Source organism: Fusarium phalaenopsidis, assembly GCF_050370095.1.
Source record: "Fusarium phalaenopsidis strain FUZ10S chromosome Unknown contig_32302, whole genome shotgun sequence".
Taxonomy (NCBI): Eukaryota; Fungi; Ascomycota; class Sordariomycetes; order Hypocreales; family Nectriaceae; genus Fusarium; species Fusarium phalaenopsidis.
The window spans coordinates 2,230,830-2,255,220 of NW_028145405.1; the positions used below are offsets into that span (position 1 = coordinate 2,230,830).

The following is a 24,391-nucleotide window of genomic DNA, read 5'->3' on the forward strand; positions in this document are numbered from 1 at the left end:
TGTGTTGCAGCTGAAGGAGGGGAAAACATGAGGTTGCAAGGCGTGATCCATCTTTTCTGCCTGGATCACGAGGTTTGAAGCTTCTCGTAGAGGGAAAGAACGTGGTGGATTTGCATTCGCGTAGGTTAGGTAGTTCCTTCCCAAGCGAAGTAGACGAAGGCCACCTGGGCCGGGGCCGACCATCGCCAAGCCAGGGCAGGCGCGATCCGCTTATCACCACCTGGCACCCACCAGGCACGGTAGGTACGTACCTCCCACCAGACGACCTCCGTCCTCAGTCCCTGCATTCCAAACCCTCCCCTGAGAGCTGCAGAGGTGCCCGCGCTGTGACGTGATGTCCGCCAACCCCGCTATGAGCTGCCGCGTGGCCCCGCACCCACTAGCGGCCACATCCATTCATTACCCAAGCTTGACAAACCATCTTTCCTTTCAACTACATCCACCAAGAGGCAGTTCACGATAGAGTCATCGCCATTGCCCACGAGAAACAACACCTGCATATCGTACATAGCCGAAAACAGCTCCAGCCAGCCACAATGTCTTCGCTCAAGGGTCCCTCCCCTCAACACCACGATGGCTCTAACCTGCGCATCGCCATCGTCCACGCCCGCTGGAACTCTACCATCATCGAGCCCCTCGTCACCGGCGCAAAGGAGAAGCTCCTTGCCAGCGGCGTCAAGGAGTCCAACATTGTTGTCCAGTCGTGCCCCGGCTCTTGGGAGCTCCCCATTGCCGTCCAGCGGTATAGCCCTCTTCTCTTTCGTGTGCTGTCATCACAATGCTGACATATCCGGTTCCTTAGCCTCTTCTCTGCATCCCAGATCCAGGGCACCGCTACTGGCGGTCCCTCGGCGACCGACCTTCTCGCCTCGTCGACTCCAGATCTCTCTACTCTCCCTGCGTCCTCGGGCCCCTTTGATGCCATCATCGCCGTTGGCGTTCTCATCAAGGGCGAGACTATGCACTTTGAGTACATCGCCGAGTCTACCTGCCAGGGCCTGATGCGTGTCCAGCTTGACACTGGCGTCCCCGTCATTCTCGGTGTCCTGACCGTCCTCACCGAGGACCAGGCCAAGGCTCGCGCTGGCGTTGAAGGCAAGGGTCACAACCACGGCGAGGACTGGGGCCTGGCTGCTGTTGAGATGGGTGTCAAGAGACGGGAATGGGCCAACGGAACCATCGACGGTTAAGCCCAGCAACATCAGAACAAAGCTCGAGCAAAGGAGCAAATAGCGATGACTGCGGGACTCTTGAATATCGGCGTTGAGTAACAATTGAAAAAAGAAGAGACAATAGACACTAGGCGGCTGAATACATCACCAAACGGCCTTGAACGATCAGATTTGAGACAATTCCAATAGTGACCTCCCAATTAGTCAATTACCGGCATAAAGGTTTATCTATCATGCACGCGACCTGATCCCACAGGCCGGTGCCCATCATTTCTTTCCATACGACGCCCAAACGAAAATCAGAGTTCTAGAATATACAAAGTTTGTATGGGGTTCCCAGCTGACGCTCGAGTTGGGCTAGTCCCAGGAATCTCCAGATGCAAAAGTAGGGCGTATAAATCCAATCTTTCCTCCTTCTCTTTTATAAACCTCGTGAGATGACCCCCTCAGATCATCGTGCCTAGCTCACCCCCGAATCCCTTCTTGTTCTTCCAGAGCGTTCGCTTCTTGTCTCGCTTGGCCTTCATGGCTTCCCAACCCTCCTCATCGTCGTCATCTGACCCGTCATTGGCAGTGTTGACTACGTTGATGGTAGACTTGGACTTGGTCTCATCCCACCGGCCGAGTGCCCCGGACATGGTGTTGGTCCGGCGATGGGGATCGGCCATCATGGGGTCAACAGCTTGAGACACGGGTCGGTAGCGCCCAGGAAGACCGATGTTGCTTCGCTCAGACGGCGCAATCGACGGAGTGTAGCCCATCGGCAGTCCTCCGGCAATCGAGCCAGCATATCCAGCAGGAGGTGGCATCTGCATAAAAGAAGCCGAGCTGGGCTGGACCATGCTCATGGTGCGCATGCCAGCGTCCATACGGCGAGGGGGCTCCAAAGCCGGTTCGAACATCATTGAGTGCCGTGATGAAAGATCGTTCATAGACTGCGTGGCGGGCAGTCCGCCATATGGTGGCTGTAACTGAGCCATGCCGTTCTGCTGCTGCTGCTGGTTGTTTGTTGCCATCATCTGCATGAACTGCATCTGCATCTGCATGAATTGCGACATCTGCTGGGTCATCTGGAGTTGAGCCTGATCTCCCACGGTGAGCTGTGGTGGAGGCATGGGCTGAAGCATGGGCTGCGACATTCCCATAGTGGGCATGTTGTACATGCCGCCCATCCCACCGCCGATTCCACCGCCGTTGCCTACGTTGTTTATCAAACCGTTGGGGTTCTCAAAAGATCCTTGTGGCGCATTCAGACCAGGAATAAGTTTGGCGCCATTTGCTGCTGCACCACCACGGCGCATGGCCCTCGTTCGCTCCTCGTTGGCAATCACGCCAACGAGACCACCAGGAGGGAGGGGACCCTGTTGTTGTTGTTGTTGTTGTTGTTGTTGTTGTTGAGGCTCCGCCGAGGCAGGGATACCGCCACTGAAGGTCAACGATTCCCGCACAGCAGGCTTCGCAATGCTGGCACCAACAAACGGATCCTGAGGGAGGTTTCGTGCAAAAGCAGGAAGCATCGAGTGTCGCTGAGTCGAGTTTTCGCCCATAGCTGAACCGGGTCTCGGGGGCTGTAGCGAGGCAGATGCACGCAGGTTTGGATTGGAACCCATGGTGCTTAGCCGGGTTGGAGGTCGGTTCTTATTAGGGAAACCGTGAGCCTGCAGAATGGCCAAGGGGACCTCGTCATCGTCATCTTCGTCAGAAATGCCAGTGGGAGGTCCTGGAGATGGGGTCTTCTTCATCAGGTGCAGCTGGGGTGCGCTCATCGAAGCGGCCAGTCCAGGGCGGTCAGGCGGGTGCATCTCGGGCTGCTCGCCGGTCACCTTCATCATCTGTTGTCGGTAAACAGCCATGTGAGCCTCCTGCTTTCTCCTCTGCTTCGCCTGCTGCTTCGACTTTTCGATTTCATCTTCGTCGTCGTCGTAGTTGATCTCATCTTCGTCATCATCGTCATTGGCAGTCGCTTGGTGAGCGGTCTCGTTCGAGTCCTTCTCCTTGTCTTGCCGGTACTTCTCAAACTGAGCAGGAGTCATGACCTTGTTTCGTGGGGGACTGGGGGCTCGCGAGGTGTATCGATTGGCGATGCGTGACGAGTGCGCCAGGGTTCCTTCGAACATGTTGTCATCGCCCTTCTTGAAGCTAGAAGTGAGAGGCTTCCTGGTGAATGATGAAAAGGAGTCTTCATCTCGTCGGTAACGGCCAGAGGGCGGGTTGGAATCCGAAAGCATACGTCCTACAGCGATGGAATCCTGCAGGAGTCTGGCATCCTCATCCTCGATAATATCGGACGGGCGGTTCGAGGTCTTGAATGAGCTCTGGTGGCGTGGCACAGGTGGCGGCACGTCGATTTCCGGAGATGCCGGGGTGGAACCGAGAAGATTGTCATCCGAAGTGCGGCTGTTCCATGATTCGGGAGCGGGTTCGACATTGGCCGTCTTGTTGATGCTCAGGGGCGCGGGCTGGGCTGGGCGATTGCCTGTTAAGGATCGAGGCGCGGCAGATCCATCGGTCTTCAAGGTAGCTACGCTGGCCCTCTTGTCAAAAGTGCTGAACATGGAACCGAAATCTCCACCGAGATCCATCCCTCCGTTTTCCAACTTGGGCGGTGTGGCAGTGCTGGTCGTAGATTCGGTCATGCCCCTGGATCTTCCACTGAAGTCGTCGTGCTGGATCGAAGGAACGGGCGGTACGTCGGGGATCTCGTTCTTTGGGGCGGAGGCGTTGTGTTTTTTCTGGACGCCAAAAGAAAAAGTTCGACCCGCTCGGTTCAGAAAGCCGGACCCGCTCGACTTGGGGGCGTTTCGAGAGCCAAAGTCGTGCAGCGCCTTTTTGTGATAATGCTTGGGATCGTCCTGCCCCTCGAGGTTCGTCGAAGAGGGAGCAGTCGAGGCATTGCTGTGCCTTGATGAGGTATCAGTCGATGTGGCCTTGGTCGTATTGGACGCCCCACTTCCCCTGAGAAGGAGTCAGCGCCACGGTGCATGACTATTTTTGTCTCTGATGACAGAGCGAATGAAAAGTGGTGAAACAGCCCTGCGAACGAGTCGTACACGAGAAAAAGAAATGGACTCACCGGTTGCCACTCTTGAGATCAGCAAACATGTTATCCTCGCTGTCAAGATCCAGCTGGCTGGGCCGGGAAGCGTGAGAACCAGAAGCCCTCGCCATCCTCGCACCTCCGTCAAACGACTTGCCGAGAGAGGGGTCGTTTCGCTCAATGACTCGGAAAGATGATTGCTCCGGTGTCACTGAGCCATGCTGTAAATCTTCCGGGGTTGCGGTTGACTTCCGCCTGTTGAACGCGACACCGAATCTAGGCATGTAGAAGGTGGATCGAGAAATCGGTCTCAATTACTTGCAACCCATAAAACACACTCTGGGGAGACCCAAATAGATCAGTCAAACAGAGCTGGATATTTGCAATCGTATACGTTGGGTATTTGATGCCCGAGAAGAGTAAATATCGAAGATTTGAAAATAAAGAAGAAAATGATTCAAAAACGAGATCCTAGAAAGGTCCGATGCGAGGGTATTCGAGGCGGATCGTGTCAAGGAACAAATATGCGAAGTGAGACGGGTAACTGCATGATGGTAGGATCGCAGGTCAGCAGAGGCTAGAGAAACCAAAGGATGTAACGATGCAGTCGTAGCCGTTACTCTAGAGCGAAGTAAAAGGAGAAGGCAAGAAACAGAGTCGAAAATCAAAGGGGAATCCTGACGAGCGAGTGGACGTCCGTCCGTGTGGTGTTGGGGGCAACCAGGCTTTATCGGATCAAGCCAAGCAACGGCGAGAGCGGCTTGGAGTTAAAGCCGTGGGCATGAAACTGGGTGGTTGGCGGAGAGCGGGCGCATGTGTCATGGAAGGCAAAGAAAGTTGAGACTCACATTAATCTCCAGAAATGAAAGACGGACGGTTGGTATTAGGAGGAGGAGCAAAAAGTGGCTGGCTAGCCGGAAGAGGACGGACGGCCAAGTGCGAGAGCGAAAGTGAAAGCAGAGGCGGCAAACGAGTCGAGTCGTCCAAGGGGCGAAGGCAGCGGCTAAATGTCGACAACGTGAAGAAATGCAACAGTCGGAAGGCAGCGGCTGTGATTAGGGGAAAAAAGCGAGTGGTGGTGGTGAGGTTTGAATGAGAGAAAGATGGCGAACAAAAGCGAGTGGCCCGACAGGTGATGGATGGGCGAACGAGGAGCACGACAACGGGGACCGGGCGTTGCACAGTGCGCGGACACAGTGTGGTGTCAGCGGTACGGGTCTTGGGTCCTTCCCCCCGTGGCTTTAGGTGGCTACGGCCTGGTGTCTCTGCAGAAAATCGTTCGGAGACAGCGAATGTGGGCAGCAGGAGGAATGCGCTTGCGGGTCGATACGACGATTGTGTATTGCCGGGTTTGTATCGACGGTCACCACTGTTCGGCAGAATAATAACGAGCGAGCGGGCGAGCGATCGATCGAGAGGACGAACAGACGGACGGATGGACAGGCTCGAGCAAGACGCTGCTGCTGGCGACCAGAGGGTTAAGGGGTGGCGGCCGACTGGACTTGAGAGGGACGAAAGCAAGAGGATCAAAAGTGGCTATCGGCTGGGGGAGCGAAGTGTTATTATTTCCCTAGACGCCGCCAACGCAGCATCGTCCCCTTGGGGCTACATGAGGTCTAGTCAGATCTCGTAAGCCACCCCAGCTCCAGAGCGAGCGAGGTGCCAACGGACGGAGACCCAGCAGGAGAGGCTTGACCAAAGGGGTCCCTCTGGCTCTTGGCTTTGAGGAGTGCAGAAGCGGTGCGGTGCTGGAGGCCCATTCATCGTCACGTCCAGTCCAGTCCGTATCCTGTCCCGACTACCACCTCGCTAGCGGCGTTGCTCCATGGATGGGAGCAAGCAAACCCCCCATGTCGCTGGGACCATGGTCACGGTCACGGCCGCTGAACCACGGCCACGGCCATGACCATGACCCTGCTGCCAATGGCATGGCCACGGCAATGAGAGTCTGATGTGCTGCGGGCTAGAGAGGGTGATGCTCAGCCGGCCCAGATGCCAGCCTAAGCCCCAGGGGCCAGGTTCAGCTAGAGCCTTGAGTGGCTCCCTGGCCAACCACCCCCAGAAGGCAACATGGGATGATTGCTATTTTAACTGGCGGCCAGCGTGTGAGGGTTGGAAGAGGGACGCTAGTCTCAAAGACGTCCCCGAGACAGTCTTTTTTTCAATGGACTTCCAGTGTGGAAGACTGAGCCCGGAACAATGAGTGAGGCGTGGGCCAGGCCAAGAAGGGACAAGACATGATGGGGTCTTCCATCACCAGCTACATACAGTACAACCGGAGAGACGCAAAAAAGAGGCGCGAGAGACGAAAGAAAGACAACCATCCTAATGCACCCATGGGAACCGAGACGCCAGGGCCGCCAGGGGATCCAGGCATGTGCCTGTGCCTGCACCTTTGCAGCAGCAGGCAGCGCCCACATGCTCCAGTAAATTGGGTGGCATCGGAGCGAAGCAATACTTTGCCGATAGCGTCCTCTGGGCGTGCGTGCCTTGTCTGGTACGGATGCGTCCCGTGCCGTGCTCTGCCATCTTTTCCTTGGTCCTCCCGGTTCTGGGGAGGGACGGCAGATGAGCTGCGAGTTTGATCACAGCACGAGTGAGTACAACAAAGTGCAAAAGAACAAGGGACAGCGTCAAGTAAGTCAGTGAGTGAGAATGAATGAGTGAGTGAACCAGGTTTGCCCGGAGCCGGTGGATGTGGATACTTGAATGTCTCACAGAAAGAGTAACGGCATCCGTCCATCGCTGTCGTTGCGTTGCTGCATCATGCTGCTAGCGTCGAGATCCATCTTCGGCTCTTTTGCTCTTAACGACTGGCTCCTGTTGCGTCGCGAATGAGATCTGTTCGCTTTTCGAGTTCTCATCAGCTGAACGATAAGGACAACGAGATTTGGGCTGACGAACTATTATTGCCGGGCGCCTAAAGCTCTCTAGGGCTGATTCGGCAACATGTTAATGCAGCAACGGAACACGCGTGTCCAGGGCAGCTCAGGGCCGGGGGACAGGTGGAGATTTTCCCTTTTTCATGATTCAATATTTGGCTCGACGAGTTGAGTTGCTTGCTGGCTTGGGTTTCACTCATTTAATGTCCACCGCCCCCGGAAGAGTTCCTGGGGCTTCAGTCAGTGCCGAGGTTCTGCGGAGCGACTCCAGTTGAGTGCCTGAGTATCCGTAAAATGCACATGCACAGTATACATCCACTTGGTTCAGACAAAAGAGTTGCGGTTTCTATTTCAGTGCCCATTATCTAAGCTAACTAGTACAGTATAACGTCAGGGTCAGGAAAAAAGAATGGGGACGGTTGTGGAGTTGATGGGCAAGGTCGTTGAGAGTTGCAGAAGACGATCGTCCCTCATACTGTGCAGGTTGTGGAAAAGAGAGAGACCCTCCAATATTATTCCAAGTCAAAGAACCAACACGTTGGGAAAGAAGGTGATTATTCTGGTACACCGGAAGTGCCAAGTCCACCAGGTACAACCCGGGGGCTTCGGATATTGGATCTGTCTGAAAGAACTCAAAGACGTGGGCGTGGCTCCCGCTGTGGCCTCTTTTTCTTTTTGATTTTGGGCTGGCCGGGGTGGTTCAGGGCCACTGGGGGTCAAGCCAGGCCCAGCCAGGGGACCATTGACAATATCCATGGAGCTTGTGGAGCTCATGGTGGATGGAAAAACAACACAGCAACAACAACAACACGACAGGCAGCCCTGAACCAAAAAGAGACACGAACCAGAGAGTTCCCACTCGACAGGAGCCATGGCCCCATCGACCCCGGCCTGTCGATGGATCTTGGACTTTCCTTCCATCTTCCGGAATCATGGAATCGTGGATCGAGTCTCTCTCTTTCAAACATGCCCTGGTCTACGACTTTGCTGCCGCTGACGTTTGCAACGGGGTGCGATCTACAGGAGGGAGTTGTCGATCACCAACCAGCACGAGAAGAAATCTCGGGCTTTACGGCGTGTGTTCCTCTGTCCTGCACGAAAAACTTGGTTCAGAGCCCCAGCCCAACCCGGACGAGACCAACGTGAAGGGGAAGGGGAAATTTTAATACGATGCGACGACGGCGACCATGTGCGCCCGTTCACATCCATTACTGTACTCGGCTTGCACTGTGAAGGTGCCTGGCCGGCCTTCCCACTCACACTTGCTGGACACATGGACTCACCCCCCATGCCATGCCCTCCATGCAGCCGAATCGATGCTAGCGAGTCCAATATTCTCAGAAACTCAGGCCTGATCGGGTCAAGTCAGGTACGCGTCTCGTCAGTCGACAATCATCGCTCACTCAAAAGAGAGCGAGGGCCCTCCTTTTTTTTTTTTTCCCTTCCCTGCTGCACTTCTGCAGCAGCTCGCTCTTCTCCCCCCTCCCTGTCCTCCAGGTGGACCGGCTCGGCGTATTTAGATCAAGACTTGGCCAATGTTTGCCTCCATCCAGGGGGCCCAACCGTCTTTTGTCTGTTCTCAATCGGTGATGTGCAGAGGGAGATGTGAGATTCGTATGGGATGGGAGAAGTGTGCCTGAAGTTAATTATTCGCACCTCGCCCTTCCATCGTCGGTGTTGCCTTGAAAGAAGGGAATATTGTACTGGGAAACATCCTCGAGCCTGGGACAAGTGTCATGCTGGATTCCACGCTTCCATCCGCAGAAGGCCTCCCTCTCCGACGGTTGTGTGCCGTGCCACGGCAGCTTTGCTTTTCCGCTTCTGCACGGAGTACAGGCAGGGCTGTGTTGTATAGCGATCCAATGTGGATGCAATAAGGCTGGAGCGGCTTGATTATGGCTGAGCAGTCGCAGAGCCCAGTAGGCAGCTGAGATGCAAGCTGACAGTTGTGGGCTGGCTGACGGTCCGTAAACGTTATTATCACGCTGGTGCTCATCATTCATTCAATCTGCTCGGCTCGGGACCTCCTGGCCTGGCCGCTAGCTCGCTCGCATACATCTGGCCTCGATGCAAAACGGCATATTCAGCTGGTCCTCCGGTGCCGGGCGCGGCTCGCTCGTCTCACGTCACTCCCAACCCGAGCGAGCGAGAGCCGCCTCGAGCGGACGGAGCAGGTACGCCATTACACAGTACGTGGAGAGATTCGGTACGTGTTCAACTTGGCTGCTATTAAAGGCACAAGCAAGCATCGAGCTCCCGTCACCCGATCCATGGCTGGTTGAAGCTTGTTTTCGAATCCCTTCTCCAGTTTTATGCGACCCCCTCTCTTTTCCTCCAACTGCCCCAAGGTCCCTGCAACATTTCGTATGGTTGGCCCCATACAGTAGGTAGCAATGGATGTGCAGAGGGGGTCCCGTCCCCACCAGGCCAGGGGTCAAATAGTACAGTAAAGAGGATCGCTGTGAGTGTGTGTTGTTGTTGCTCGCTGTGTGTGCTGTCATTAAGCGCGTCGAGTTGAGGAGGACCTATGTACAATAACAAGGGGCATGCCCTGCAACACGTCAATAAGGAACAAGCGGACAAACCGCAAGTCGCGGAGCCTTGCCGATTCTTCTTGTACGCCGGCCGTTATTAACAAGGGCTATGCCCCCTTGACCCCTTCAAACCCAGTCATCGTCATAAGCGGCCAACTTTGTTCTTTTTGGAGAACTCGGTGACGGTTCATCGTAATCATGTTCCTGGTAACTAACTGGGGGCCAAACCAAGGCAAAGGCAAAGGAAAGCATGGGGCTCCACCACGGATACTTTGTTGAGAAGCATTCTTCGATCCATTGCTTGTGCTAGTGCTAGCCACTCGCCCGGGTTCGATCACCGCTGCTCGATGTCGTCGACAAGCGATGTGCGCATCCGGTTGGTTCCCATATATCGAAGGGGATTTACTTGTGAGACAGAGCAGCTTGAACAATGCCGATGCACGTCAAACACATGAATTGCGCGGCCTTGGTGGATCTTTTGCCCCTCCGATGCACTAAGTTCCAAGACAAGACAGAGACAACCTAGATGTGTGCCGCACAGTGTGCTGGAGGGATTGGACAAGGGTGATTGTTGACAAGAGAGTGCAGCCGTTTTCGCATTCCGCATATCTAGAAGAATGGGCGTTGAGAGGCTCTCGAGCTCGAGCACGCCTCACGGCGCTGCGCTGAAACATCAGAACGAGGCGAAAGCCTCAATCAACAATTCCACATGGTGTTTGTAGTTTGTAAGCGGGCTTGCAGCGTACAGCACCTGGGCTTGGCTGGAATGGATGTGACCGTCCAATGCTAATCTCGGAGACCCACGAGCCAAAAACCGGCCGTCGGATCATGGTGATTGGAAAACCCCATGTGAAGGTTAACTTGTTTTGCCAGGGCGGCCAAGTCAGTCAGCAACGCTTTCACCAGCCATCCAATCCATTCAACAGCAACTCAACCCTCAGCAGCTGCATGGTCAACAGCTGAGAGTCAAGCAGAGAGGCGACTTGACCAGCGATTGGACATGATCCCGCCACCCCGATGATGCGCCTGCGCTTGCGGCTGTTGCAACTTTGAGTTGGTTGGCTCTTGTGCATGCAGTCTATGGCAGCAAAGCCACGGAGGCCGCTGAAACACGCAGCGTAGAAGCTTAAGCGTGAGATGCTACACGGTGATGTGTGCATGATGATGATGGAGGATGACCGACTGCCTCCGTGGTCTTGGCCGTACCCTCTCGATCAAGGACAGCACGTCCGCTCTCCGACGGCTTCTGGCGGGAAGTTTGAGATACGGTATCATCGCCCAGTCACATCCAACCAGCGACATCATCCGATTAAAGTCCAGATGCCATTCCTAGCTTCGTGCTTCCCCGTTGGCAGCAAAAGTTGCGAGCACAAAAGGCCAGCCTCGTATTTTTTTTCTCCTTCTTTCTTGTTACATCATTGGTAGGCTTAAACCCCCTGGCTGTAAAACCCTTGACATATAGTGGAAACTGGGAAGAGGCGAGCTGAACCGGACCATCAATACACTGACTTCCTGGACGGGATGGACGGGACGGGATGCGGGATGGGATGGAGTTGAGATAAGGTAAAAGATTTGACGATTGAATTGAAGAAAACGGGATGAAAATTGCTTTTCAGGGCATAGCACGCCTTAGTCAACATGTACTAAGCTTGCGTCTATCTCGAGTTTCATTGAGACCTTTTGACTTAGAATGAATAAGGTAATGACTCCATTCATACCCACTCGCTAAGAGCCCCCGGCACGGCCGGCTAGAGGAGAAAAGAGACCCCTGGTGGATCGCTAGGTGACCTAAGCTACCTGTTGAAGCTGAAGCTGGAGGCGGGCCGGCAAGTCGCCTCGCTTTGCTTTGCTTTGCGTGATGCATGACGCAGATGCAGCCCAACACCAAAAAACACCAAAAAACACCAAAATGTGTACCTCGAGATATCGCCATCTCTGCAGCCGCAACGGCCACTTTGTAGAAGGCTCACCACCACCGCCGGGTCTCCCTCGAGGGGCTCCATCACAGAGCGACTCAAGTCTCCCCTCTCAACATCTAAAGCAGCCCCTCAGATGAGGCCTTTCTGGTTTAGAGCCTATGGGCCAGGGCGTGGCGGAGTAAACCAGCATGTGGGCGAATCGCGGGCATGGATTGGATCTAATCAATCGCTCAACCCTTTCCCTTTTTTTTTTTTTTTCTTTTTCTTTTTTTCCTCGCCAGGCCCGGCTCTCAAGCTTGAAAGCCTTGTTTTGTATCTTTTTTGCCGCTGGTTGGCACTACACTCTGCTCTGCACGCACTTGCACTTGGACCCTTTTTTCCTGTGTTTGAGCCTCGGAGAATCGGAAAAACACCAAGAGCTCCTCCTCTCCCCACTGCTAGCTTGTGTTTGCTTCAGCTTCAGTTTCATCTTCCCCAACTCTTTTTTTTCCTTCCACTGCGCCAACCTCAACCTTATTTTTGTTTTGTTACCCCTCTCCTCTCCTTGCGTCAGCTCCCTTCGGCGCATCTTTCCTCTAGGCGCGACCATTGTGCTCGCGACCATGAGCTCTCCTAGCCCTTCTAGGCCAAGCCATTTGAGGCGGCCTTCGCTGCTCTCCAACGATGAAAGCCACAATCCTCTGGGCACTCGTAGCGGCCATCTCCAGTCCCTCATCCGCAGTCGCTCTACCCAGAGCATGCAGAGTGTAGCTGGCTCTCTGCACTCGCACCACTCTCACCACTCTCATCCGACAACGCCCTTTTGGATGGGCCCAGACGACGAGGAGACGGCGCTTCTCCACGTTCGCCCTCACGACAACGACGAGCTTGGCAGGTTGCTCAGCGACGAGCGCCGCCTTACCCAGCTGCTCAATGGACCCCAGAACCGCAGCGCAAAGCTCATCGGTAGAAGCAACCCCCGATATCGCTGGGAACAGTACTGGAAACCAGAGGAAGAGCTGGCCTCCATGTCCAAGCCCTTGTGAGTCCACATTGCCGTAAATGGACGGTCACTGTTTCGGGCTGGAGCTGACCAAAGGCGCGATAGGCGCGAATACTACGAACGTACCAACGAGCTAATCCAGCAATATCTCTACATTGATGCTCTCCTCGACTCCGCCATCCCCCATGAGCTTCTCAACGAATACCAGACCGAGCTGGAGGCCTCGGCCTTCCGGCCCATTGATGTACCGGACACCATCAACGAGGAGCCATCCACAACCTCCGACTCGCCCCCCATGAACGGCTCGACCCCGGCATCCTTTACCCCAGGATCCTACGGCACCGTCAAGGCGAACAACTCTTCCACCAAGCTGCCCGCGACTCGCACGCCCAAGGACATCTTCCGGTCCTCCGAGAGCCTGCCAATGCTTCAGCGCCAGGCTGGAGACGAGGACGAGGACGACGAGCCGGCCCCAGCGCCTGCCAGCCAGGAAGACGGCGCAGGCCCCAAGCCTAACCTGCCGTGGTTGGAGGATGCTGAAGTCGACAGCGATGATCCAATTGTGACTCTGGCTATCTGGGTCAACTTTATCGCCAACGCAATCCTCCTTGCTGGAAAGCTTGCCGTTATTGTTTCCGTTCCCTCCATGTCCGTCTTGGCTAGTTTGGTCGACGCCGTGCTTGACTTTCTCAGTACTGTCATTGTTTGGATAACTACACGTCTCATCTCGGCCAGTCACCAGGACCAGTACAGTTACCCCGTTGGTCGTCGCAAGTAGGTCCTACTCGTGTGGTTATGTTACTGCGCAGAACCGAGTCTAATCCATGTTTCTAGGCTTGAACCTCTCGGTGTACTCGTCTTCTCCATTATCATGATCACCTGTTTCTTCCAGGTAGGCCTCGAGTGTATCCAGCGTCTCATGGACCCTGCGCACCACATCCTCGAGCTTGGTATCCCCGCCATCGCCATCATGGTTTCCACCATTGTCATCAAGGGTGCCTGCTGGGTCTGGTGCCGTGTCGTCAAGAACTCGAGCGTGAGAGCATTGTAAGTCTCATGTTACAGTGCCTACATCACACACGTGCGCGACCAAGATCTGACCATGGCTGCAGGGCCGAAGACGCCAAGACGGATGTAATCTTCAACACGGGCTCCATCTTGTTCCCGATTAGTGAGTAGCCGCAGCCCGCGATGCGCGATCGGACCGCTGCATCCGCATCCCTGAGCTGCACCATGAACCCCTGCTAATCCTTGTTTCCTTCAGTCGGTTTCTATGGACGTATCTGGTGGCTTGACGCTGTCGGCGGCCTGCTCCTTTCCATGGTGGTCATCTTCAACTGGAGCGAGACGTCGGCTCATCACGTCCGCAACCTCTCGGGTTTCTCGGCTCAGCCCGACGAGCGTAACCTCCTGCTGTACTTGACGATGCGATTCGCGACGGCTATCCGCCAGATCCAGAACCTGCGCGCCTATCACGCCGGAGATAAGCTCTTTGTCGAGGTCGACATTGTCCTCTCTGCTGCCACACCCCTGAAGGACAGCCACGACCTCAGCGAGGTTCTCACCTACTTCCTCGAGTCTGTCCCCATCGTCGACAGGGCCTTTGTCCATGTCGACTACACCAGCTACAACGCCCCGACCCACATGCTCAAAGGGTCCGCTGCAAAGGCGAAATGAGGTGGGTTCGGCAGCGCCCGTGAGTGAGAGCGGAGAATCTCCGTCTCATTTACCTTGCGTCTAAGCGAGGAGGTCAGAGGGGCCGGCTCCCCGGATGCCTTGTAGTAGTAGACTCAACTGAACTAATCTCGTTATCATATCATGGCTGGGCTGCCCTCGATAGAATGGGATCCAGGACGAGTGTGTACGATAGTGTGGATCATGTCTTGTCTTGTTTGCTTTGGATACTGGTGAAAGGGTTGTGTACTATTATAGAAAAGAAAAGAAACAAGACTAATTACAGTAGGTAGAGCTATGATGGTGCTTGTATTTGACCATCTTTTAAGAGTCAGAAAGAACTAGATAGATAGGGCGTATCACCACAATATCTCGCCACCACAGCCAGTCCGCCTGCGTCTCCTCCCCGTCGCTTATCCTTAATAGGGGATGCCGTTGGTCAGGAGCTGGAACTGGTCGTAGATGCCCGTGCTGTAGCTCGAGTAGCTCGTCTTGATGAGGTGCTTCATAAAGTTTGCCGCATCTCGCTCACTCTTGTCCAGCACGAAGCGCTCCCGGAAGTGCTTGACGCTCTCAGGGCGGAAGCACGGCAGGCCGCTGTCCATCATGAGCCAGACGATCTGGCTCAGCTTCTCACAGTACTGCCGACTGGCTAGGAAGGCCTTGACGCAGAGCTCCTCAAAGGCCTTGAAGCTCTGGTGGTCCATGGAGCCGCCCATGACTGCCACCATCTCGGTGGTGAGCTTGAAGGGGGCACGCTCAAACTTGATGCCACCAGGAGCAATATCAAAGCAGAAGCCAAAGTCGATGTGCAGGATGTGCCCGGCGTCGTCGATCATGATGTTGCCGTTGTGACGGTCCTTGAACTGGAGGAGGTACGAGATGACCGAGTAGGCCGCCATCGACTTGACAAAGTTGCTGCGGGCGCGCTGGAACCGGAGCGAGTTCTCGTTGCCGTACTTGGAGATGAAGTAGTCGTACAGGCCGTTGACAGCCTCGCGACCGAGCATGTCTCGCGAGATGGAGTTTGGCAGCACGTCAATGACACCGCAGCCAGGGGCTGTGGCCGTGACTCGGTAGGGGAAGACATAGACGTCAAGGCCGACATCGTGGAAGATGCCTCGGAACGCCGCAATCATCTGGAGGGCCAACATGTCCTGTCGACAGTCATCACCGACCTTGAAGATGGCAGACTGCCACACTTCAACCGTCTGCTCAGGGGTCTCGTGGTCCTCTCCGTCCTGTTCCTCCATCATCTCGTCCACCTCTGTCGCGCCGCCCTTGTTCTTCTTGATGCGGAACGTCGCCATGTACGGCGCCTTGGCGTGACTCTGCAGGGGCTTGCCCGACTTGCGGTCGATACCAATCACCACGCCGTCGGGGTTACTGGGCAGATAGACGCCGACCTCGACCTTGATCTTGCGCAGCTCCTCCTCGATCTTCTGCTTCTTCTCAGGCTTGGATCGCTTGATATAAGGCTTGAGCTTGCCCGAAATGTCAGTCACCTCGTCAAAGAATGCAAACTCTCGCTCATAAAAGTCTCGGTCCTCAACCGCAAAGCTGTCAACCATCTTGCCCATGACCGTGTCCAGAGCTGGCTTGATCTCATCTGGGATCTGGGCATCATCATCCTTGTACGAGTTGGCCTTCATGTTCCAGATGATCTGATGAGCAAACAACTGAGAGAACTGGGCAGTTTCGAGAATGTATCGCTGCACATAGCCTAGGGCATCATATCGAAGCGACTGAACAATCTGTGGGACGTAGAAGAAAGTGACATCTACCGAGTGGCTCTCAAGAGCACGCATAGCGTACTGGATAGTGAAAGGATGGTCCTCGTAGGCAGGCAAGAACATGGTAACGGCTGTGACAGGGTTCACAGGCTCCCAGTACAGAAGATACTATCAAAGTTTAGTTGGCACATGCGTTAACAAAATGATGACCATGTTTAAAACATACCTTGAGGTGCTGCAGGGCAACATCTTCGGGGAGGAGTCCTCCAAAGATAAGATGCAGAGCTTCAGGCTCAGAGACAGCCTTCTCCGGCATAGTAAGGAGAAGGAACCTGATATCACGCTGAAGGCGAGGGGATGGGAACCTAGCCGCCAGCTCAAGCGCAATAGCAGGATCCTGCCACCAGGCCGTTCGCACAAGAGGCATAAGCGCAGCCTCTGTCGCCGCCTTGTTAGCTGCCGGAGCCAATGACTGGCCTGCCGCCGTGTTGAGAGGGTTGACCCAGACGGCCAGACGAGACTGCTCGTTCCTGACCAACAGATCAAGTAGCTGTTCCTTGGCCTGGAGTGACTTGGTGTTGCCGGCAGCCGGAGCGCTAATGAAAGAGATCTGCTGCAAAGCCGTGAGGACATCCGAGAGGAGTCGGATCTCGGTCTTCATCTGCAGGATGTTGCTTCCAAACGACCATTTTGGTGAATATTTGAACCAGGCCAGGCCAGCCGTCAAGAGTCTTTCCTTGAGTCTCCATTGCGCACCCGGTTTGAGAGTGTTGCTAGTTCGCAGAACTCGTAGACCAAACAGGACGATGGAGAATCGAATCTCTCGGGCCATGGGATGGGTTGCAGACTGCTTGATAGCATCGAGCGTAAGATCAAGCATTCTCAGGAACACTCTCTGAATGTCAGGGCTTCCATGCCTCGTAGCGTTGAAGTGACTGGCAAAGAACTGAAGGAGTCGAACATGAGGTGAGAGAATGTCATGCACCAGCTGCTTCTTCTTTGCCAGCGCATCCAGCTCGCTAGGCGCGAACTCCTCCTTTAAGAAGAAGGGGTCAATATGGTTCAAAGTTGGGCTGAACAAGCCAACCTTTCTGGTGAGTGTGAACTCCCATTGCTGAGCAATCTCGTTCAAAAGCTTCGGTTCCAGTCTTGGGTTTTCGTTCATCACACCAAGCCATAGAGAAACTCCCAGCTTGATAGACTGCTTAGTGAACAGAGCGAACGGGATGCTCACGAGGTAATGGGCAATAGCAGCCTCATCCTTCTCGGTGCGACACAGCAAAGCTGCTGCCCTCCGAAGGATGTCTCGGACCTCGTTGATGGCAGCACTCTTCTTGCTCAGGATTCTAGCCTCGATATGAGCAAGCGCGGTGGTTGCGTTGGCGCTCTCCTTCACCGATGACTGCACGAAGGACAAGCGGCGGTTGTGATTCATGAAGCTGATCAGCTCTGTGCCGCGATCCGGAAGGGTCTCGCCGTATCGGTACTCTTGGCGAGTTGTGTACTGTGCCACAAAGTCCGATGCCGTGTTGATGCTCGAGTTACCGATCTTGTCCATCGACTGCAGTCGGTTGTCAGTCGAAGGGATGATAGAGCCAAGTTCAAGAGCAAACGATCGCCCAAGAGAAACATGACCATAGGCTCCCTCGTCGCTAAACTCGGAGAGATAGGTCTGCAGAAGGCCCTTAACGTCAAGAGGAGCCAGGTTGATGGCAGCGTTGACCCAAACCTTGGCTTTGCGGTTGAGAACATCCACCGTCCACCTTCGGAAATCGTAGTCATCTGAAAGTTGGACAGTCACACCGCCAAGCTCAGATTCAAAGATGGAGCGAGGATCATACAGATCCGTCTCTGCCTCCAAGCAGCTGGACCACATGAGAGAAAGAAGCTCCAGCAGAGCAAACAGAGAAGATCTGTGGCAAAGAGCCGCAGGGATCTCATGAAGAATCCGGTCTGCACAGGCAAATGCGGCTTGCTGGACTCGCTCGATACGGTGGCAGCAGCTGCAAAAGATGGTTGCAAGCTGCTCAGCGGCGTACTGAGCAGAGAAGGTCGCCTCGCCTCCTGCCAGAGTCTTGTCAATGTATCTATCAACAACGGCAGCACCAACGCCCTCCATGGCACTGCTGACGTCACCCTTTGACATGCTTGGCTCCAAGAAATAAGACACGACCTTGGTGCAGTCGCCTGAGTCGGCGCGGAGGTATTCCATGAGGTACGCAGCCTGCAAGAAGATGACCTTGCGGTAACTCAGACTCTTAATCTCGTTGGCCTTGCTAGGAACGAGGTCGCTCAGAAGCTTCTTCTGCAACGACTCCCGGTCGTTGCTAAAGCCTCGTCGCAGAACAGTATTGAGTTCAATGTCACTTTCAACCTGCTCGCCTCGTTGATCTGCGACAAGGGGTGGGGAGTGAATGGCAATGATCCTCAACTCATTGAGATACTGCTTGCCACGGTCTGTGTTGGTGGTGAATCCATGAACCACAATGTTGAACCAGGCATCTCGAAGCAGAGAGTAGGTCTCGTCGTCGGTAACAGGCTCAGAAGCAAAGTCGTTGCTAGCCATGAAGGTTGCCAGGGGGTGCAAAAGCTCAGCAATCTCCTTGGCAGCCATCTGCACGTCAGATTCCTTGGCATGACTGGTTGAGTGAGCATCACCGAGTCCAATGATGCTGTCTAGCAGGTGTTCCAAGTAGATATCAAAGAGCTGAGAGTCGCGCCGGAGGTTGGCAGAGATGAAGGTGCGAGCGTTCCTCACCTACGGTTGTTAGTGGGTTGATATGAACAGAATGGATCGCACTTACAGCTTCCAGGAGGAACAGCTGGTTCTCCACGACGCCAGTATGGCAAAGTCTGGTGAACAGCTTGAGCAGGGAGCGGAACTCAAGCTGTCCACCCTCCAAGGCCAAAGCAGCTGCTCCGCTGATGATGCGGGCATCTACACCAGTGTTCACCTTCTCGAGCTTCTGTTGCAACATGGACTGAGCAAGGGCAGTGATCTTCTCGTCCTTGAAGGCAGCAGCGATTCCGCAGATGGTCTGCACAACGTTGCCAGAGACAACCGCAGTTTCCTCCTCGCCATACATCTGGAGGGAAATCGAGCTGCCAATGGACTGACGGTTGGTATAAATAGGGTTGAGGGCCCCATCGCTGGCTGTTCCATCCACTTGGCCATTGGTGAATGCCTGCTCAGAGCCAGGGCTGAGCACATTGCCCAAGGTGTAGAGGGTGCTGATGACAGCATCCTTGGAAAGCATCTTGAGCACGTATGCCAGGCTGTTGGAGGCAATCTTGACAATATCCCTTTGGGGGGCATCCTGGACGATGAATCGTGGCAGGATTCGGCTCACATTTGACGAGAAAGTTGGCGAGATCTGGCAGATCAAAGCCAAGCAGCGCAGCGCGGCTGAGGCCAGAGTCGGGTCCGCCATCTGCACAGAGTCATCCAAGGTCTCTTGAAGCCAGGTCATAAGAATCTCCGAGTCAGCGGCCTCTTCATTCAAGAGGGCACAGTTGAAATAGGCGATGAGAGCGGCAGCCTTGACAGCATAAGCCAGGCTCTGCTGGTCAGGCGATCCCATACGGATGAAGTCGGCACCAGCTTCGATATACTGGATCTCTTCGATGGCAAAGCTGGCATAGGCCTCGACAGTCCGGAAGTCGGCCTCATGGGGTTGTGAGTCTGGGCGCAACTTGTCGCCTTTCGAGATGTAAATGTCCAGAATATGCTTCTTACGCAGGGCGCGAGGGTCCTCGGACATCAACGAGGTGCTTGCGACAACCAGCCATGCGAAGCTTCGGTGTAGAAGCATGGCTCCCAGGGGTCGTCCGGACGACGCATACTGACGCAGATACCTCTTCCATTCCTTCACCTCGCGATCCTGGCTATGGCAGTTACGGATAGTTGAGAGGGCCGTTTCGACTGCGACAAGGAAGGGTTCCGAAAGAAGCTCTCTGATCTTCTGTATCAGAGCAAGTCGACCTCCAGCCCTCCAGAAATCTGCCTGGGCGGCCGCGGCATCGAGGAATCCAAGCAGCGCAACAGCAATTGTTGCAGTTCGAATCGCATCCTCAAGGTGGGGGTTGTCAGGGTCTCCAGCTTGGGGAGACAAAATACTTTCGGTAGCTCGTCTGCAAGAGTTCACAAATGCCCAGATCTTATCGGCGACGTTCTCCTGGAGCTCATCATAGTTGATTCCAAGTGCCAACAGAGCCCCTGTCACATGGAAAGCGAGCGCTTCGGTCGGAGACGGATCGACCTTTCGGAAGAAGGGCGACGGAACGAAAACCTGAATGTGCGCTTCGAGTATGTACGGGAACAGTTGGTAGGAGAGCCTCTGCGCGCTCTGGCTGGACTTGATCTTTGGCGCCGTCTTACACAATGCGATTAGGACTTCGAACTCGCGGATAGACTGCAATACAAGGGTTAGCTTTCGACATAGTAGCTCAAAATCTATGGTAAACCCACCATGGGGACCCGTCCCAGCGAGCTCTTGTTCTGGTAACCATTGACATAGTCCTTGCTCTTGGATCCTGCATGGCATGCCCTACAAAGCCGGTCAAGGTCGGATCGGTCGAACGACGTCGTGGAGCTAGTCGCAGACAGCGAAGCTATCTTCTGCAGCGCCTTGGAGCGGATATCGGCCGTCATGCTGGGCGTATGAGCGGCGCGACGACCGCAGATGAAATCAAGACAAATACTGAAGCTTGAAGCAACAATGTCAACAAATTCGTTTCCCAAATTGGAGGCTGGACGCACCCACGATTGAAATGACGAACTGCGTGTTAGGAGGTGAACCCCTGTCGTGTCAGCTTAGTCATCTTGAGCTACCCCAGCTCCAAGCATCGGCAAGGCTGCAAGCTTGACGCGTGCGTCGTTGACCACCTCAGCTAAGGCCCAAGGCAGTATCAACCACCAAACATCAACCACCGAATCCGATCCCATCGACCCTGCGCATCGCGGAATTTTCTACTTTTCGACCTCTCCATATCCTCCAGGACAGAACCGTAATCATGGCTGCCATGTTCAGCCAGAACCCCCTCATGAACGGGCCCAACTACTCCTTCTCCGATGCTCCCAAGACCAACAACGGCGAGTTTCGAGAACATCGATTCAACCCGTATGTCGCCCTCCGCCCGAATGTTTGAGCTCCTATCTGACACTGCAATAGCTACACCGACAATGGCGGCTCGACCCTCGCCATCTCTGGCGCCGACTTCACCATCATGGCCGGCGACACCCGCCACACCAGCGGATACAGCATCAACTCTCGCATGTCCCCCAAGGTCTTCAAGATCGGCGGCACCACAGCTTCCCAGGACGACGCCACACTAGTTCTCTCGGTTGTCGGCTTCGCCGCCGACGGCGAGGCCCTCCGCGACCACCTCGACACCATCTGCAAGATCTACCGTTACCGCCACGGCAAGCCCATGACGGTCAACGCCTGCGCCAAGCGCCTCTCCACAGTGCTCTACCAGAAGCGATTCTTCCCTTACTACTCGCACGCGATGCTCGGCGGTCTGGACGAGGAGGGCAAGGGTGCCGTGTATTCCTACGACCCCGTCGGCAGCTACGAGCGGGAGCAGTGCCGAGCGGGCGGTGCTGCGGGCAGTCTGATCATGCCCTTCCTGGACAACCAGGTCAACTTCAAGAACCAGTACATCCCCGGCAGCGGAGAGGGCCACGAGCTCAAGGAGCGGGAGCGACGTCCCCTGACACGGGCCGAGGTCGAAACCCTGATCAAGGATGCCTTTGACGGTGCGGTGGAGCGTCACATCGAGGTCGGCGACAACCTCCAAATGGTCATCATCACCAGAGACGGTATTGAGGAGACGTTCTTGCCCTTGAAGAAGGATTAGACGGTGTCGGGGGGTGTTTGAGCACGATGTATAACACGAATTTCTTAGACGCCAGGGAATCAACGAGCCTTTTCCAGCATATGATTATCTGTCCCGCCATGTCTGACGCTAGGTGCGCATTCTTATGCCACTTACACTTGTTTAAACAGTTCCTGTGTCGTGAAGAAATAGGCCGGGAGTTGATCCCAGTCTTGATCCACCTACTGACCTACCGAGACGAAGGTTTCATCACAAGCCATGTGTAAGATTTTATGGATACAATGTTGGTAGCTATGCTGTGTGGGTTCAAGATCAATTCAGCGCACAATTCACTTTTATGCAATGTCCGTTTCCGAGCCCAGGGTCCAGGGTTGTCCCTGGTTCACTGTAACCGGGTGTTGGTTCTCTCGTTTCCAGCCTCCATCTCTGCGGAGAGAACACGCCCAGCACGAAGGGTCTTCAAAGTGAGTCTCGTCGCTTAAATCGCTTAGCCTGCACATGCAGGGACTGGCCGGTGAGGGTAAATCTACCTACCTATGAACATTCATCAATAGCCACCAGAACGGGCTTCAAACTGGCTGTTAATTCTCACCTAACTACCTACAGCAATGACTGCTTTCAGGATAGATAAGAACCATCAGCCGTGCAGTGGCTTGGCGTACTGACATCCTCTCTTTCGTGCTCTTCTATCTCTGTCTCTATTCGTTTCCCTAGTCATCTTCCAGTCGTCGCCCGTTGTTCTGGTGTTGGAAGCCACTCAACAAACACAACCCATCAACACCTGCACATCGCCCAATCAGTAGTACGAATAGTGTAAACTACAGCAAGTGATTTGGTCAGAAGGTTCGGATATCATGGGTCAAATGGTCAAAAGGAATTCAAGGGTAGATGGCCCCATCCGTTGAGGATGGTAACATTGGAAAACCTCATGTCTCACTCCCATCAGTGTCACAACACCCAATGTTGAAATTCCATTGGCCTCGATCCTTGGGCAGCTAATATTATCAGGCAACGGATACAGTACAATCCCTCCCGGTCGGTAGGCATTTCGGTAGTTGTATTCCAAGACCGCATCTAGACTCTTCTGGAACGTCTCCATAGCACCACAAGCGCGGCAAATGGCAACACCACCTTCATTCAAGACAATCTCTCAGCACACGTCTCGCTGTTTTCAGCTGTCTTTGCACTCGTCTTTCCTAAGAGCCAAGGAGCATGGCTACGAGACCAATATTCATTTAAGCTCGATGATCGGTGATCCATGATACACGGCTCGACTAGAGCCATCGGAAGGTTCAATGTCTTGTTAACTGACGTCGACATCGGCTCATAATGGCCTAGAACGCATTCTACATAATGGCCCCGGAGGGTCGGGAGCACAGCGCGGCCGGAGCCGAAGCTCCCTGTGTGAGATGTGCGGCCCGCGATGCCCATTTCTCTTCCGGACCAACCGCGGATTTGGGCCAGCGCCAACCGTCTGTGCCATAACTTAACGAATGCCGTACTCCGGATCCAACTCCAGATTCTGTGAGACTTGTAGATCCCTAAGATTCTGTTCAACGCAAAGTGGTAAGGCTAGAGTTGTAAGGCGATCTGGCCCATCATTGGCAGCGCCTGAAGTCTGAGCTCCCTTTAAGATCTTCGGGATGGCCACTTTCCGATGCGAGCAGCAAGGATGTCGATGCATGCCATTCCCCAAGATACTGGCTACGAACACTGCCTGGTCAGCTCGTCAAAAGAGGTGCTTTGTACTGTACTGTAGCATCATGGCCTATCCTATCAGACCACGGCATCCATCACCCTGAGCCACGTATCCAACGGCCATACACCGCCCCGACGATATTCAACACACCCATGAATCTAGCATATGGCTGAGCTTATCGGCCGCTCCTCTACCAGGCGCTATTTCGGCTGTCCGGGGCCCCAAACTCATACCATCCTTGCTTTGAATCGGTATTGGTGCTGGAGAAATGACTCCGGACATGCTCATGCAGCAGCCATCACATCTGGCTTGGACTAGCATATGATGTTTCCCAGAGTTTGGTTTGTGGGCAGTCTGTCTGCCCTGCAGAAATCCCCTCCTCCTCCTCCTCATCAGACTTGGCGGTTGGCACAAGAGGAGGGAAGCGCGGGCGGTCAGCGACACACTCTCCCTCTCCCTTACCGTGATATCGTCACAGCCGTCATCTTCCATATATCTGTGCATATTCAGCCTCTCATCCAGGAGATTGAACACGTTACATTCGGGTTCGGCGTGCATCAGCAGTTCAAACACCATGCCCGTTTGTAGTGTAAACTCCGTCATCCGACCGCTAGGCTCCAACGGCGGACATTACCAGACAGGGAGAAACGCAACGATACAGTGGGAAACCAACTGCTGCAGCCTATCCCAGCGCTTACTCGTCCATGTCGAATGTGAGCTCAAACACACGACGGCTCGCTTGAACACGCCCCTTGGCTAACCGAGCCGTCGAGCTCGACAAGACGTTTGCCACCATGTTGAAGAAAGACAATGCTGATTCACAGAGACGGGCTAGTATGCCAAGCCAGTGCGGACAGAGTCGAAAGTCATCTAGGGCCGACACGCATGTCAGGCCAGGATCGCCTGCAACGTTATGATGAG

At 54.6% G+C, this 24,391-nt stretch overlaps 5 protein-coding genes across 5 annotated transcripts; 3 read left to right on the plus strand and 2 right to left on the minus strand.

Moving 5' to 3' along the window:
• Window positions 1-536: 536 nt before the first annotated feature.
• Window positions 537-1,190, plus strand: LRP88_08055 (lumazine synthase RIB4; the record flags this gene model as incomplete). Its single annotated transcript, XM_083244566.1, has 2 exons — window positions 537-742; window positions 803-1,190. The coding sequence occupies 2 exons, from the start codon at window positions 537-539 to the stop codon at window positions 1,188-1,190; spliced, it is 594 nt and encodes a 197-aa protein (XP_083099060.1).
• A 428-nt stretch (window positions 1,191-1,618) lies between these two features.
• LRP88_08056 (uncharacterized protein) lies at window positions 1,619-4,493 on the minus strand (the record flags this gene model as incomplete). Its single annotated transcript, XM_083244567.1, has 3 exons — window positions 1,619-2,302; window positions 2,375-4,127; window positions 4,246-4,493. The coding sequence occupies 3 exons, from the start codon at window positions 4,491-4,493 to the stop codon at window positions 1,619-1,621; spliced, it is 2,685 nt and encodes an 894-aa protein (XP_083099061.1).
• Window positions 4,494-12,146: 7,653 nt separating this feature from the next.
• Window positions 12,147-14,203, plus strand: LRP88_08057 (cation diffusion facilitator family transporter; the record flags this gene model as incomplete). The annotated part of the gene is made up of 5 exons (XM_083244568.1): window positions 12,147-12,565; window positions 12,632-13,300; window positions 13,361-13,573; window positions 13,639-13,697; window positions 13,791-14,203. 5 exons carry the CDS (start codon window positions 12,147-12,149, stop codon window positions 14,201-14,203), a joined length of 1,773 nt encoding a protein of 590 aa, XP_083099062.1.
• A 416-nt stretch (window positions 14,204-14,619) lies between these two features.
• Window positions 14,620-20,584, minus strand: LRP88_08058 (1-phosphatidylinositol 4-kinase STT4; the record flags this gene model as incomplete). Its single annotated transcript, XM_083244569.1, has 5 exons — window positions 14,620-16,101; window positions 16,160-18,686; window positions 18,738-18,755; window positions 18,817-20,345; window positions 20,402-20,584. 5 exons carry the CDS (start codon window positions 20,582-20,584, stop codon window positions 14,620-14,622), a joined length of 5,739 nt encoding a protein of 1,912 aa, XP_083099063.1.
• Window positions 20,585-20,946: 362 nt separating this feature from the next.
• On the plus strand, window positions 20,947-21,792 carry LRP88_08059 (proteasome core particle subunit beta 6; the record flags this gene model as incomplete). Its single annotated transcript, XM_083244570.1, has 2 exons — window positions 20,947-21,053; window positions 21,105-21,792. 2 exons carry the CDS (start codon window positions 20,947-20,949, stop codon window positions 21,790-21,792), a joined length of 795 nt encoding a protein of 264 aa, XP_083099064.1.
• Between the last annotated feature and the right edge of the window lie 2,599 nt (window positions 21,793-24,391).